The sequence below is a fragment of the Lutra lutra genome, chromosome 2 (assembly GCF_902655055.1).
Source record: "Lutra lutra chromosome 2, mLutLut1.2, whole genome shotgun sequence".
NCBI lineage: Eukaryota > Metazoa > Chordata > Mammalia > Carnivora > Mustelidae > Lutra > Lutra lutra.
In genome coordinates this window covers 206,138,308-206,153,153 of record NC_062279.1, presented here as the reverse complement: position 1 = coordinate 206,153,153, position 14,846 = coordinate 206,138,308, and the positions used below count along the sequence as shown (strand labels likewise).

The 14,846-nt window shown below is 43.8% G+C and overlaps 1 protein-coding gene across 1 annotated transcript in view; it reads right to left on the bottom strand.

The window, feature by feature from the left end:
• The window catches only part of FRAS1 (Fraser extracellular matrix complex subunit 1), a 413,592-nt gene that overhangs the window by 33,080 nt on the left and 365,666 nt on the right, over nucleotides 1–14,846 (bottom strand). The window contains 5 exon segments of the mRNA XM_047719626.1: nucleotides 689–964; nucleotides 2,204–2,391; nucleotides 3,962–4,162; nucleotides 6,089–6,245; nucleotides 9,853–10,058. Coding sequence (XP_047575582.1) covers nucleotides 689–964; nucleotides 2,204–2,391; nucleotides 3,962–4,162; nucleotides 6,089–6,245; nucleotides 9,853–10,058 — 1,028 coding nt within the window.

Below are 14,846 nucleotides of genomic sequence, written 5' to 3'. Positions count from 1 at the left end.
GAAAACCCTCACTGTTCGTTGCTCTGTGATGGCGGCAGAGGTGCTGGTCTGGTGTCTCGACTCTTTGAGGACAGCAACTGCGTGGTGAACTTCTCACGCCCTCCTACAATTCTGTAGAACACCGATCACTTGAGAAACAACCTATCCTTTGTTTAATCACTGCGCCATCCCTACTATGTGCCCTCAATGTACTGGGCATGTTAGGCTCCACAAACATGGTAGAAGCCTTGGTCTTCTACCAAGGAGTTTATAACCTACTACTTACTGAATGACTGAAAAGATGTGGAAAAAAGTAATCAGTAGTTATACCTACGTGAATTTTTTGACTTACTTTATCATTTATAGATCACTTTTATATCTGATTAGTCAATGATTTTGCCAAGTGACTAAGTGGAAGTATTATTTTGCAGATCAGGAAATGCAAACCCAAGGAGGTTAAGTGACCTCGTAACATCACTGGTTAAAAGTAGGCAGAATCAAGATTAGTAAACAGATTGTCTGATAACTAACGTGGATCTCTTTCTACAACACCATAGTACCTTACGTATAAGAATAAAAATACCTGTGTATATACTGTGTGTACCTGCTTATTTGTTTATTTTATTCCAAATGCCACACAAGAGCCTTAAGTAGCCTGACAGAGTTGGAGTGACAAAGAGAAGCACCGGGCCCAGACCCACAGACCTACCATGTGGTTGACACTGGTGAAGGGCGTGTTGTCAGTGATGGTTTCAAAGGGTGACCGGGCGCCGTTGCCGTCCGTGGGGGTGGCCACCTCCCAGCTGAACTGCACCAGTGTTTGGTTGATACCGGCCTCGCTGCAACGCTCCCTCATGATGGCGTACTTCGGGAAATGGGAGTCGCAGGGGGTCACGCAAACCAGCGGGTAGCCTGGGGACGGGGATTTCTTGACTCCCTCCTTGCTCACTTCTTCTACATGGTCATAGTCAGAAAGGGTGACAACCTGAAAAGGAGCAACAAAGCTTCAGACTGGGCTGGCCGTTGGGAGGCTCTGAGAACTAAGGGTCCCCTCCCTAGAGAGCCACAAGGTCCCTTAACTGATAGGGATTCTTTAAAATACAACAAAAAGAAAAAGAGAGAGAGAGAGAGAGGAAGCGGTGGGGGGGGAGAAAGAAAGAAAATATAACGGTGGAAGTTTTCATAGTGCTTTGCTAGGCATCCCTAGAAGATTCTACAGACCTTTAGTGGTGAAGAAGACCCTCCGTCTGCCTGAGCTAAAAGCTTTAATATCTCGTTAATCTTATACCTAAATCAGAGCTCAAGTACTCATATGAAAAATACTTTTATGTTTATGCACCACTGTAACCAAAGCTGTATGATGAATCACAGTTACTAGTTTAAAGCTGCATTAAGAAAAAACAAAATAAATAAAGTTGCATTAAATTATTAATGGTATGCAGTAGTGTATTTGGCAAAACAAAAGCAAATAAAGGGAGAGCGTTTCCTCCACGGTTGAATAAGAGACCCCCTTTGGGATGATCCTTCTACTGTATGAGACTAGCCAGGGAAAGTTAGAAGACTTATTCTGGCTGCTCCATTATGATGGCTTAAATTTCGCTTGGCAACCTCCAGGCATCTTCCTCCTGATTGTAAAGTCAGGGCATTCGTTCTACACATCCCCAAACTGGGGAACTGGGTACTGTGCTTCTGCAAATACTTAACTCTATGCATTGGCATGTATGGGGGGGGTAAGAGCCATGGGGTAGCATTACTTTTTTTTTCCCCTTCTTCTAGGTCCCACCAAAGAAATGAGAGCAATTGCATTATGCTTCCCATGTTTATCAGACTAAGGCGTCAACATGGTTTGGTCTTACTCTAATGTTCAAACAGGGTTTCTCATCCTCAGCACTATGGACATTGGTGCCAAATAATTCTTTGTTGTTGGGGCTGTCCTGTGCATTGTAGGATGTCTAGCAGGGCCCCTGCCTTCTACCCACTAGATGCTAATAGTACCTAGTGTGACAGTCATGACAACCAGAAATGTCACTAGACATTGGCAAATGTCCCCTGGAGGTGGTGGCCCAGGGAGGGGATTTGGGAAGGGAAGGACGAGATGGCTCCCGGTTGAAGGTCACTGTGTTGGAAGAATGAAGTCGGCCCCAGAAGGCCTGCTCCTCTCAAGTTACCATCTACTAGTCACTAGGACATAAAGGCAACAACCCCTTTGGGTCAAGCAACTCACGATGGGCGGTGCTGGCAATATGAGACTGCCCGCTGCCTCCTGGTCCAGAATCGTCACCGTGGCGGTGGTCACATCACCAAGAACTGCTTCCACTGGGTCATCTGGGCCAAGGACTAGGGAGAAAGATTCGTGCCATTCCCGGTCTTCATTGGCTAGGATCTCGACTTTAAAAAAGATATGGTCCACACCTTCACCAAGGACAGAACAGAAAGAGAGCAGAGGTTCTCATTAGCTGACCTGCCTCAGACAACGCAGGCTGGTACTGCTGAAATTTCATATTATAATATGCCCTTTCCTTTCAGAGGTTTCCGATAAACACGGTGGCTGCTAATCACTTGAGTCCTGTCTCCAGGGAGAAATCTATTTTAGAGACCAAACTCCACTAGAGGCTCAGTTTTGCAGACTTCCTATCCAATACCTTATGAGGATTAATGGGCCCTGCCTGACACGAGCTGGTCGTGATAAAAATCTATGATCCAAAATACACTCCACCCTGGTTATGAGGTTTTTGGCTTAATTTTTCTTTCCCTTTACACTTAGGCATGAACCCCTGCGTGGCTGTGAGCACTTGCACACACAGACACCCCTCAGGGCTGTCCTGAGAACCAGGATCTCAAAGGCGTCCTGCAAGGCCGTCCCCACAGAGACAGGAGCGGACAGGTTTGGCAGCCTGGAAGGAGGTGGGTGAGGGCCGTAGGAACTGCCTTCCCTTCCTGTCAAAACGATTCTCTGGGGGAGCAAATATCCCTGGCAGTGGTTAAGTTTCCCTTCTTCCTCCCCTACAAAGACCTGGGCTGGGCTGTTTCCGAGACCTCTCTTTTCTCTAGATCCTCGTGCAGAAAAAGAAAAAGTAAAGACACATGGAGGAACGGTCCTGGTGTGGAGGCGGAGGAAGGGCTTCTACCTTTCCGGCAAGCGCCAAGCAGATGCACACGGGTTGAAGCCAGAAGCCCTTTAAGACTCCGTGGAATGAGACATCAGAGATCCCTCCCCCCACATTTCTGAAGGGGTCACTTCCTCCCCCCACCTGCCAAGAAGTCTCTGGAGAGGCCTTCTACCACTGCTGCCCACTTCTGGCTCTATCATAAACGGTGCCAGGACCCACACCGGTCTGTTCATCTCACATTGCTCCAGAAAGTTCTGTGAGAAAATCTAGCATATAATTCAAGTCCTTCTCTGTCTCATTTCTTCATCAAACCACCATATAAGAAAGTTAAACAGCTACCTGTGACCTGAATCTCATCTTTCTCTCTCTCTTCCCTGACTCATGTCCATAGTTCCCTCTAGAATAAACCTTTTCTGGAAACCTCATAACAGGGTATCCCGTCTCCTAGCACATGTTCAACCAGAGGAGCACAGAGATTGTGCCTTCTGGATCTGAGTCATCCCTGAAGGACCTGGCACACTGCCTTGTACCCGGGTTTTACGGAATGATGGTGGTGATGTTTGTTCTTTAAAATCAAATGCATCTATGACTCAACCAAGTCATAGGCTCACAACAGCCAAAACATCCTTTTAAATGAGCCCAAATCAGAAGCATGTTCTGAAGCAAGGGACCGCCTCTCGTTCTTTCTCAAAGCCACTGTTACCGACTAAAGATTTTAAAGACTCCTGGAGAAGCAAACATGTGCCTAATGAGTACTTCATACTCAGTCAGTACCACTGTTTGTCTCTTTTCTGCTCGTTCCTTCCTTCGAATACAAGATATTTGCCCTTCTGTCAAGTAAAACCCACAGCCTGGGACTGGCGTTCAATTACCGGGATTGAACTTCAAGACTCTGCTCTTTGGGTAATAATCCACCCCGGACTGGGCAGACCCGTCCCGCGTGCTGCAGCGAATCTTGGACGTCCTGTTCTGATCTCCTCGGCGGATGACCTTGATGTTCAGGAGGGCGATGGCGTCTGGCCCCGAGGGTTCCCGGACCTGGTATGCAGCTTCTTCAAACTCAATGGTAGGGGCTAAGGAAACAGGGTTAGAAAGACAAGAGCAAGTTGGAGAAGCACGAAGGATTCCAGTCCCCTGAAAACACCTTACAAAGGCAGGAGGGAGCTTTCCACACTAGTAAGCAACACGAAGGAAAAACGGCTTGCGGTCATAAAAATCAATCCGTTTTTACTCCTTAGTAAAGCTTTGGGGAAGGAACTTATTTATGATTCTGTGGGAGTTGCTCCTCACATGTTCCTTACTAAAAACAATAGTGGGGGAAATATTTTTAAGCACTTTGAAATGCATGATGTCCACTTTTCCATCTGGGCAGTACAGCTCACAAAATGTTTTTAGATTCACACACTTGTCAGGGGACTGAGACAGAGTAAGCCCTTGATAAATACTGATCGACCGATTGCATGAATCAACTCATTTTCATTTATGAGATATGAATTTCTAAGCTTTATAATTTATCTCACTTATACACTACCTAAACTTTCCAAGTCTATCTCTCATCTCTCATCTGAGTCCTTCTTCCCAGAGCCCTCATGCCTCCCTTTCCTTAAAATTTTCTAACTACTCATGGGTTATTTAGTTAAAAATGAGTGGTTTTCATGAAGAGCACAAGACTTCCTAGCCCAATCTGGTTTGAGGTACTAGTCTCATTGCTATGAAGTGATGAATACGTTGCTTTTTACAAAAATTTCAAATTGTGCCTTCTTTTCCACTATATTTTCATGGGGAAGGGTGAGGTGGTAGTTGCGGATAGAGACAAAAAATGTGAAAATTGAGAATAATTACAAATTTTATACCACTTCTAAATACTATAATATTTTGCAGATATTTCTAGAGTCTCTGTTCATTTTCCTCTTTCCCTCTCAGAAAATCAATTCGTCCTAATCATAAAAGACAAGTTTCCTTGGAGACTTGGTAGTTTTTGATGAATGCTCCTTGGAACTTGGGAGAGTCACTTACAACCTCTCTGAGCCTATGTCAGGTTTCCAGGTGACCGGGAGGGGTTCACTTCAGGATCTAAGCCTGAGTCCCTGGATAAAGGACGAATCCAGCTTCAAGGCTGGCTTTTCTTATTTTACCCAATGTCCACGGTAGTCCTGATTTTATGTCAGAAACTATGAGAGTGTCACTAACTCTCAGGTAGATTCTAGAATCTGATAAAATAAGGGTTACAAACAGTTTTGCTGCTGACAGCTGTGTAACTGACAGCATAAATTATATAAATTTGCTGAGGCTCAATTTCTTCAGCTGTAATACAGAGATTCTAACGTCTCCCTCAGGGGTTACCGTCAGGATAAAATGAAATAATATAACATGCTTAGCGTGGTTCTTGGTCTACAGTAACATAAAAACACCGATTACTATTCGTAATATTACCCATTCCCTCATTAAAATATCTATCTGAATAAAACAATTTTGTCCCAAGTTGAAACAGATTTGGTTTTGTTTTCCCTAGTGCCGGGGGCATTCTTTGCTGACACCTGACTCAAGAATTTAAGATTTGGGGGGTTAATAGGCCAAATCAATTAGAAGGAAACTGAGAAATTAGACTTTTCCGGGAAGGTGGCAGTGTTTAAATTAGTTCATTGGATTCAACCGATTCTGATCGTATTTCCAATCTGGCTTCTGAACTGTAGTGACTTACATAGGTTTTATTCTCTGTCTGCCTTAGCGTCTCTGTCCTAGCTTGTAAGCATACTCATTCCTTATCTCTGGGCCAAGTGGTTGGGCATCATGAGATGAAGAACCGCTACCGCCTTACTGGGACTGCAGGAGAGTGATCGCTAGCTGCCAACGGTTTATATAAATACTCTGAGACTGTATCAGTAGGCACTTTTATGGCACTTTCATTTAAAAAAAAACACCTATAATTACATTATTAGTAACACATCAGTTCATGTTCTATCAACCAGAGAGTAACTAAAGGCAGTAGCGTCTGTTACCGTCTTCATCATTGGATATGGTGATGGTGGCCACATTATTCTTCCCGATTCTGGCTCCGCTCCAGTGGTTTCCAAGAGGATGGCCAAGGTAGACCCTGAATTGTTCCTCAGGCTCAAACACGGAGTCATCATGGATAGAGACAGTACAGTTCTTCATCTAGAGCCAATGCCATGAGATAGATTAAAATCTGCACTGAAAAATCAGTACCTTTCTTGCTTTTCCTAGAAAATGATTTTTCTTCTTTGTGGCATCAAAGAGTCAACACAAATTTGAAAGGTCTCAAACTATTTTGTTTGTAAAACAGAATATTTAAATCTAACAGTTCATGCCTGACAGGGACATACCTATGTGAGGAGCCTCGTATTAGAATATTCCAAACCACTCAGAATGATTGGTTTTGTGGAAAAACAAGATCAATAAAACAACCCAGTCCAATGTACCTGCACTTTCCCTGATCAGACCAAGGCATATGTGTGTGTTCTGAGAGGTGCAGTTTGGATGATGGGGGTGAACACATGCATTGGGCTTCCTGGGCAAGGCTGAACAGTGATCTGTTCCCTTGGTGGCAACTGACGGGTTTTAGAAGGAGCTCAGAAAGGCTCCCCTGATACCTCTCAGTGCCGCAGAACTCTCAAACGCACTGTCAAATGGTGTCTCATCGGAACACTGCCGAATTCCCAAAGTCTGAGAACACAGCCTAAATCCCTGCTTGACAGGAGGAAATCAAGTGCTTCTCACACTGATTATTCTCTACTAAGGACTGTATTCTTAAGAAAACAGAAAATAAGGCCAAAGCATTTTATTTTTTATTTATTTTTTTTTAAAGATTTTATTTATTCATTTGACAGAGAGAGATTGCAGATAGGCAGAGAGAGAGAGAGAGGAGGAAGCAGGCTCCCTGCGGAGCAGAGAGCCAGATGCGGGGCTCGATCCCAGGACCCTGGGATCATGACCTGACCGAAGGCAGAGGCTTTAACCCACTGAGCCACCCAGGTGCCCCGGCCAAAGCATTTTAGATGACACGGTGACCTCAATGGTAGAGTCACGTGATATGAAGTGGGATTATTTATTATTTTATTAAATCCACTCTGCCACTGTGTTGCAAAGGATCTGCGGGTACAGAGAAGTTCCACTCTCATTCTTCCGAAGGAGAGCATTCCTGTGAATGTTTATAGGTAGCTCACTAACCAGGTTTTAAGCCCCTGAAGAATGTCCCTTTTTTTTTCCTGATAGAAAACATGAACTTAGTAGTGACTCCTCAGGATATCTCTTAAAAAGCGACATTCTAGTGAATGACAAGTTTCAAAGACAAACTGCTTAGCACGCCAGAGAAAATGAAGATTCCGAAGTGCGCTTGTGAAGAATGGGAGGTTGTCATGTGGGTAACATATAGATGGTTAGACCGTATTTTCTTTGTAATTTTATTAAATTATAAACTGTCTCTTGGATAAGCAGAGAATCCTCTTTTGAACTTAAGACAAATACAGACATGTAGACTCAAAGCTGAAGATTGTATCTGTTGCATTTGTGTATGTTTTTAAACACACGTTTCAACCTGCCACCAGTAAAATTCCCATAAAATACATAGCTAAGACAGGGTTTCTATGAGTCATGAATGCATAAAAGACCAAGAGCCTAAAAGAAGGCAGCTGTCACTTTTTTTTTGGTAGTAAAGATTTATAGAGGAAGATTCTGTGTGACCTGGGCTGGCTAAGAACTTCTAATGCTAAACTTCAAAAGGACTAATCATAGGGCAAACATCTGATACGTTTGACTCTACCAGAATTGAAAACTCTGTTCAACTAAGAACACTGTGATTAAAGGTTATAGATAAGTGACAGGATGCAAAAATACGTTTACAATATCTAAAATGTCTACAACCAGCAAGGAATTAATAATTAGAATATACAAGAAAGGGACGCCTGGGTGGCTCAGTTGGTTGGACGACTGCCTTCGGCTCGGGTCATGATCCCGGGGTCCCGGGATCGAGTCCCACATCGGGCTCCCAGCTCCATGGGGAGTCTGCTTCTCCTCTGACCTTCTCCTTGCTCATGCTGTCTCTCACTGTCTCTCTCTCAAATAAATAAATAAAATCTTTAAAAAAAAAAAAAAAAGAATATACAAGAAAGACTGCAAATCAGCAAGATAGCAAGGGGGTCCCTGAGTGGCTCAGTGGGTTAAAGCCTCTGCCTTTGGCTCAGGTCATGATCCCAGGGTCCTGGGATCGAGTCCTGCATTGGGCTCTCTGCTTGGCAGGGAGCCTGCTTCCCCCTCTCTCTCTGCCTGCCTCTGCCTACTTGTGACCTCTCTGTGTCAAATAAATAAATAAAAATAAATTAAAAAAAAAAGAAAGAAAAAGATAGCAATGCCATAGTAAGGAATAAAGGATAAAAATGACAAATTTACCTAAGAGGAAAGCCAGTTAGCTAACAAGTATATACACTGGTAGTAACTGGAGAAATGCAAATTAAAATGAGATTTAACTATATACATATTAGATTAGCAAAAATTCAAAAGATGAGTACTGTATTGGAAAGGATATAGGATTATAACAACCTTCAGGCCACTGCTAGCAACTTTCTGGAAAGTGTTCTGACACTATTTTTTCAAATGAAGCCCATACGTGGCCTTAGGTCCAGCACATTTGCTGCTGAGTATACATCCGAAGACGCTCCCACTCAGGTCTGCAAGAGGACATGTAGGAGGACGTGCCCTCCAGCATTCTCTGCGGTGGCGGCATGTTAGGAGATGACTGGGTGCTGTCTCTGAGGTTCCTCACTGTCTACTGCTAAGAGTGGATGGTTAAAATGTACTAAGTGCCCATCATGAAATATTACGCGCTATCTCAGCAACAGATTAGTAAATGATGTGGACAGATACTAAAACACCTTACTGAGTAAACAGAGTAAAATTTGAAAAAGAAAATTGTTTAATGTATAAATTAAAATCTGCATACAAGACAACCAGCATTTTTAAGGAACAAATACAAATTAAGACGTACGTAAACACAACAGATTGATAAGTTCTCAAGTGGGGAAGAAGTGTGGCTGGAGAACAGGCATAAAATAACGCAAAGTCAGAGAAGGGCCTTGAAGTGACTGAGGGGACTGTGTGTCTCAAATCAAGAAGGTACAGGTGACTCAATGATCTCAAACTGAAATCGACAACAAAAATGTGGAAATAGGATTCTTGTTCAATATATCTGCACTTTGGACATACACTGAGGCTGCAGGCTCCGGGTCTCATGTGGTCATGTTCACTGACTGGAATTTCTCAGGAGTTTCTTGTACCTATGTGCCCGCTTCCCGTAACTGCTAGAAGGGAGCACTTTCCTGCCTTGAATCTGCTCAGTGTCTGCCTACTTGGTCCTATCCTATGGCTTCTTACCAGAATCTATGCTGCCCTGGGACAGGGGCCCAGGTTCCAGAGGACTGTCTCGTCCTCCTCTGGGTAACACTGGTGGAGTGCGTCATCTCTAACGTAGCTGCAAATTAAGAGAAGCCTCATTCATTTGATTTTGCTAAATTCCAGAAATGTTACATGTCATCTAAATTCCTGGTTCAACCAATGATATACGGATTTGGTTGTAAGTAGGAGACCAAGAAAACAGCCACAGGGGACAGATGATAGTATTACAGATAGTATCAACCAGTAAAAGAATTCCTAGGATGTTCAGAATTTGTCTTGATGACTTCGTTATGGGTAAGGAAAGGCATCAAGGAAAAAGAGAATCTGATCTTTCAGCCATCACGAATCCACTTACTTTCTCCCCCTTCAGAAACGTAATCCGTGAAGAGTCTGCATTTCTTCTCTCCTCAAAGTCCTCCATGACCTGGGCTGAATGGCCCTGGGTGTAGCACCTCACGGATGACTCATAGCTCAGGTCTCCGCTCCGAATGATGGGCACATGCAGGACACCCTCCTTCTCCTTCACTAGGAGCAGATCCTTGGCAAACTGCATGCTGGGCACTGCGGGAGCCGAAGGAAAGATGGAGGCATTGTTAGTGAGGGACAGAAGCATGGTGGCCCCAGCCCTCACTAGGCACTTGGCAGGACAGGTCTACTAAGGGCCGTCTGCCCGGGCTGGCGAGTCAGAGATGGCAGGCAGATTTCAAGGCCTGGTTGCTCTCAGGACCAGGGATCTGCTTCCATTGTTGAGCGGGCTTCTAATGAAACGATAACTCCATTTTGCACCTGTTTCTCCCAGCGTCAGGATGAGGTCCCATCTCAGACACAGGTAAGTAACGCAAGCAAAGAAATGGGCCAGGTATGAGGAAAATTTTGGTTGAGACTTGGATACACACACACACACACACACACACACACAAACACACACACAAATTCACTTTCCTTCTAAGGCTATAAAAGGAAAAGAGCAGTGTAAGCCTGATGATAAATGGGCACTCACACTGGTCCTGGGGCCAAGGAGATGACAGGGAAAAGTGGGGGTACCGGGAAGGAGGAAGGCACAGGCTGTTTTAGGGAGGGTCGTCCCTCAGCTCCAGTCTTTGGTTGGCAGGTTACCCTCTTTTCAAATGAAGCCAGAAATCTGGATTTTTATGTCATATCCACTAAAATTTTAAAAAGCAATGAGTTAAAACAGTAAAAAGAAGTTCCACAGAGACCAACCTACTGGGCCAAACGAAAGACATCCATCTGCTGAATTCGGTCAGTGGGATAAAAATCACTTTTTCTTTTATAGTTCACATTGGTCTCATTTGACTTTAGAAAAGGACCATAGCCAACCTGTGGTTAAAAACACGTGCTTTGCAATCGGCAGGCCTGCATTTCCATCCCAGTCCTGCTACTTACTAGCTGTGCAATATAGGGTAAGTTATTTAGATTTTCTGAGTCCTGGGGTTTTTTATTTATAAATTGGAAATATTACCATCCAACTCCTAGAGGGGTTGGAAGGGCTGAATTTAATGAAATAATGTCCGCACGGTGCTCAACACAGTATCTGGTACATCACAAGCACTCATATTTGGTAGGAATTATATTATGGTTTGTAATGTCCCCAACTCCAGTATTCTCAATATGAAGAACCACTTTTTTCTCCTTATTTCCTACAGTGCCTACCATGATGCTCTACATTAAGACATGTCCTCTTCTGAGACTAACTCCCAATTGCTGGTTTGTTTTTTCATATATATATAAACATATATGTATGTGTATATATATATATATGGAAATATATATATATATATGGAAATATATATATATATATATATTTTTTTTTTTTTTTTTTTATGAGAGAGAGAGAGCAGGCAGTGGATTGAGGGAGAGGCAGAGAGAGACTCAGACGGACTCCCTGCTGAACAGATCCTGATGTGGGGCTCGATCCCACGACCCCAAGATCAGGACCTGAGCCAAAACCAAGAGGCGGACATTCAGCAGACTGTGCCACCTAAGCACCCTGCTGGTTATTTATTGCTTAATGAGCAGTACAAAGAGGGAGTCCCTCAAGTCACATGTCAAAGTCTCCTGTGGCAGAAACTGACCCTGAAGCTGTCATCTCCCGTTTCCCTGCCACGTCTTGTGCATTCCCTGCCAAACCTGAAGGAAGGAACCAAACGCCTAGCACTCTTCAAGTCAGTATGTAAAAAGTTCTGTTTGCCTCCCATCTGCCCACTGCCCACTGGTATTAGCAAAAACAGAGCAAACTCATTATCTAAGCTAAAGCAAACAGTTATCACATATTACCAAAGAAAAACCCAGCAGATCCTTATTAAAAGAACACAACACCTAAGGGATAATTAACTTTGGCATTAGGCCCTGAACACGTATCCCTTAGGGCTCCGTCACCCAGTAAGACGGTCTGTACTGTTAAGAGGTGGCAGTGACGTGGCGTAGCGTGGAAGGACGAGGAGGAAACCTGTTGGCGGGTAAAGGCGACAAGCAAGGACGCTTCCGCTCGTGAAATGCTCATCTAAAGCTTTGGGCTGGTTTTCCTTGCTGGCCCAACAGGCATTAAGTCAGATGAAAGTTAAAAGCGAAAGTGGTAATGTTTGGGTTTTGTCCTGTATTAACCAACCCCAAATTCTTCTTGAGCTGTAAAAGACTGCCCCCCCCCCCCCCGCTTTAATGAGAGAGTAAACCTCACTCCTTTCTCTATTTGGGAAAAAAAGGCAGAGTGAGAAGTAAGGGAAGTGGGTAAACACGTCTCATGATGCCTGAAGTGCTGGGGACGGCCCCTGCCTCACGAGGCCCCTAGTCTGGTGGGAGAATGAGGCAAGATACAACGGAAGGACAATATTCAGTAACAGATTTGTGCATGGGGCTTTATGGCATACAAAGGAAAGGTCCTGCCCAAGTCAGGCCGTGTGTGAAGGACTTGACCCATGTCATTTCATGTCTTCCTCTCAATACCCCAACTACAATCCCCTCCGAAAGTAGGAGCACTGCTCTCAGTTCTGCCTGACTGTGGCGCTCCTCTCCTTCCACAGTGATGGGGGGCATGCCCATGAAGTGGGGATCGTCGTGGGGGTGCAAGGCTCGTGCTAGGTATCACACTCACTGTCAGCACTCTCAGCGCCCTCGTCACACACAGCCCAGATTGCACTTATCTCCTGACTTGTGTCCGTCCTGTGTCCTGAAATAGATTGTGGGACTCTGCTTTACTGCACAGCTCTGGGCGCCAGTCTTAGGCACGGAAAATGTTCACGATATGCTGTTATCTACTAACCTTCTCAGTAACTGGCAAAGTTAAGTGCAAATGCTACCTCCTGAGATTCGAGGGCCTTTCTGTGGGCAACAGTTAGGCTGGAGATGTAGGAGAGACCCTGCCTCTGGTTCTCTCGAGTTAGGGCAGGCAGGATGCAGTGAGCACGCAGGGGTGTGATGAGATGGTGGCTACAAGGCTTTTCCTGCCTTGCTCAGCATTCCTCAGGTCCACGCCAAAGTCTAACTCCAGATACCAGAGCAGAAGAGGAAAATGCAAATAGGAAAAGGTTCTGAGATGAGTTACTTAGATGATTTAAGGGCCTGCAATCACCCTGTGAAAAAGATGAAAGGCCTAAAGTCACTTTGGAAGGCTAAAGGTTGACTTTATAAGGATGCTGAGGGACATCAAGCATCTGCAAGTGCAAGGTGAAGAGTACAAAACTAGAAGACTGAATGCGGACAGAACAGACCTAGGCTTTAGGTCTGGTCCCATAGCCTCCTCTCTATATGACCTTGGACAAATTATTCAGCCCGTTTCACTAGTTGGAGAGCTTGTGAAGATTAGAGAGAAGGTAAGATCTTTCCACCTCACAATGTGCACACGGACGAAACTCAACAAGAGTTAGTGATCACTAAGAAGAAGATAAACAAGAAACACAACCACTGAAACACTACGACAGGCTCCTGAAACAGGTTTGGGGATTTCTTTCTCTGGGATAAATTCTTGATTGAATATAGTTTCTTGTAGCATTACTGAAAGATGAGAAATATTTTAACATATTCATTTCTAAGTTTGCAACACTCGTGTTCATCGATAAAAGGTAGAGAGAAATCCCAGCGGAATATTTCCTGTTAATCTGGGGCAATGCATTTTGTGTGTGTGACTGGAGTCCCACTGGCAAGTGTGAAAAATTACCAATGTGTCAGGAAGAAAAGAAATAAACATGTAATGAAATCTACTATGTGCCAGGTACGGTGGTAGATACCACACAAAGAGTACAGACAAGCCCAAGCCTTAGAACGCATGCTGGTCCCTCTCCGTATGACTTCGGGTGTTTACTCCCCTTATTCTAGTCTCCTCATCTACGGAATAGAAACAAGTACGAAGTCACAAGATTGCAAGTGAGATAATGTCTAGGATATCACTCTGTAAACTCTGAAGCAACATATGATATAAAATAGTTTAATTGTTATAATGTTGTTCACAGTTTAAAAGTTACCATTTTATGAATCACAAACCTAAATGTAAAAGTTAAAACTAAAACGTCCAGAAGGAAACACAGGAAAAAAAATCTTTATAATCCTGGGTCAGGGAAAGATTTCTTAGAGACAACATTAAAAGTACAATCCATAATAGAATTATTGATAAATGGCACTATTTCAAAATGAAAAACGACTGCCCTTTGAAAGACATTATTAAAAAAACAACAAACAAGCCACGGATTAGGAGAAAATATTTGCCAAACACAAATATTTCTCCAGATCTCATGACAGCGCAGTAATAGAGGGAAAAACAACTCAATCAAAAGTGGGGGAAATATTTGAGTAATACTTCGCCAGAGAAGACACGTAGATGGCCAGTAAGCACCTGAAAAGATCCCAATGTCACTAGTCACTAGAGAAATGACCTTCCCACCCAAGACATCTCTGTACGTCTACTAGCATAACGACAGCAACATCAGACACCCAGAGAAAGCGGAAAACACCAAATGTTGGTGCGGAGGAGGGGCAGCCAGAATCCTCCTACCCTGCTGGTGGTAACACACAGTAGCTACAACCACTCTGGACAACAGGCTGGCAATTTCTTGTAATGTGAAACAAATACTATCATACAATGCAGCCACCCCACTCCTAAGTATTTCCCCCAGAGAAATAAAAACCTATATTCGTACAAAAACCTATACACAAATATTTATAATCACTCTAGTCCTAACAGTCAAAATCTGGAAACAACCGAAATGTCATTCCCCGGGTGAATGGATGAACAAACTGTAGGGCATCTATATAATGGGAGACTGTTCCACGGTGAAGGAAACGAACTTCTCGTATATGTAACACAACGGTTGGTTCTCAAGCGCAATCTTCTAATGAAAG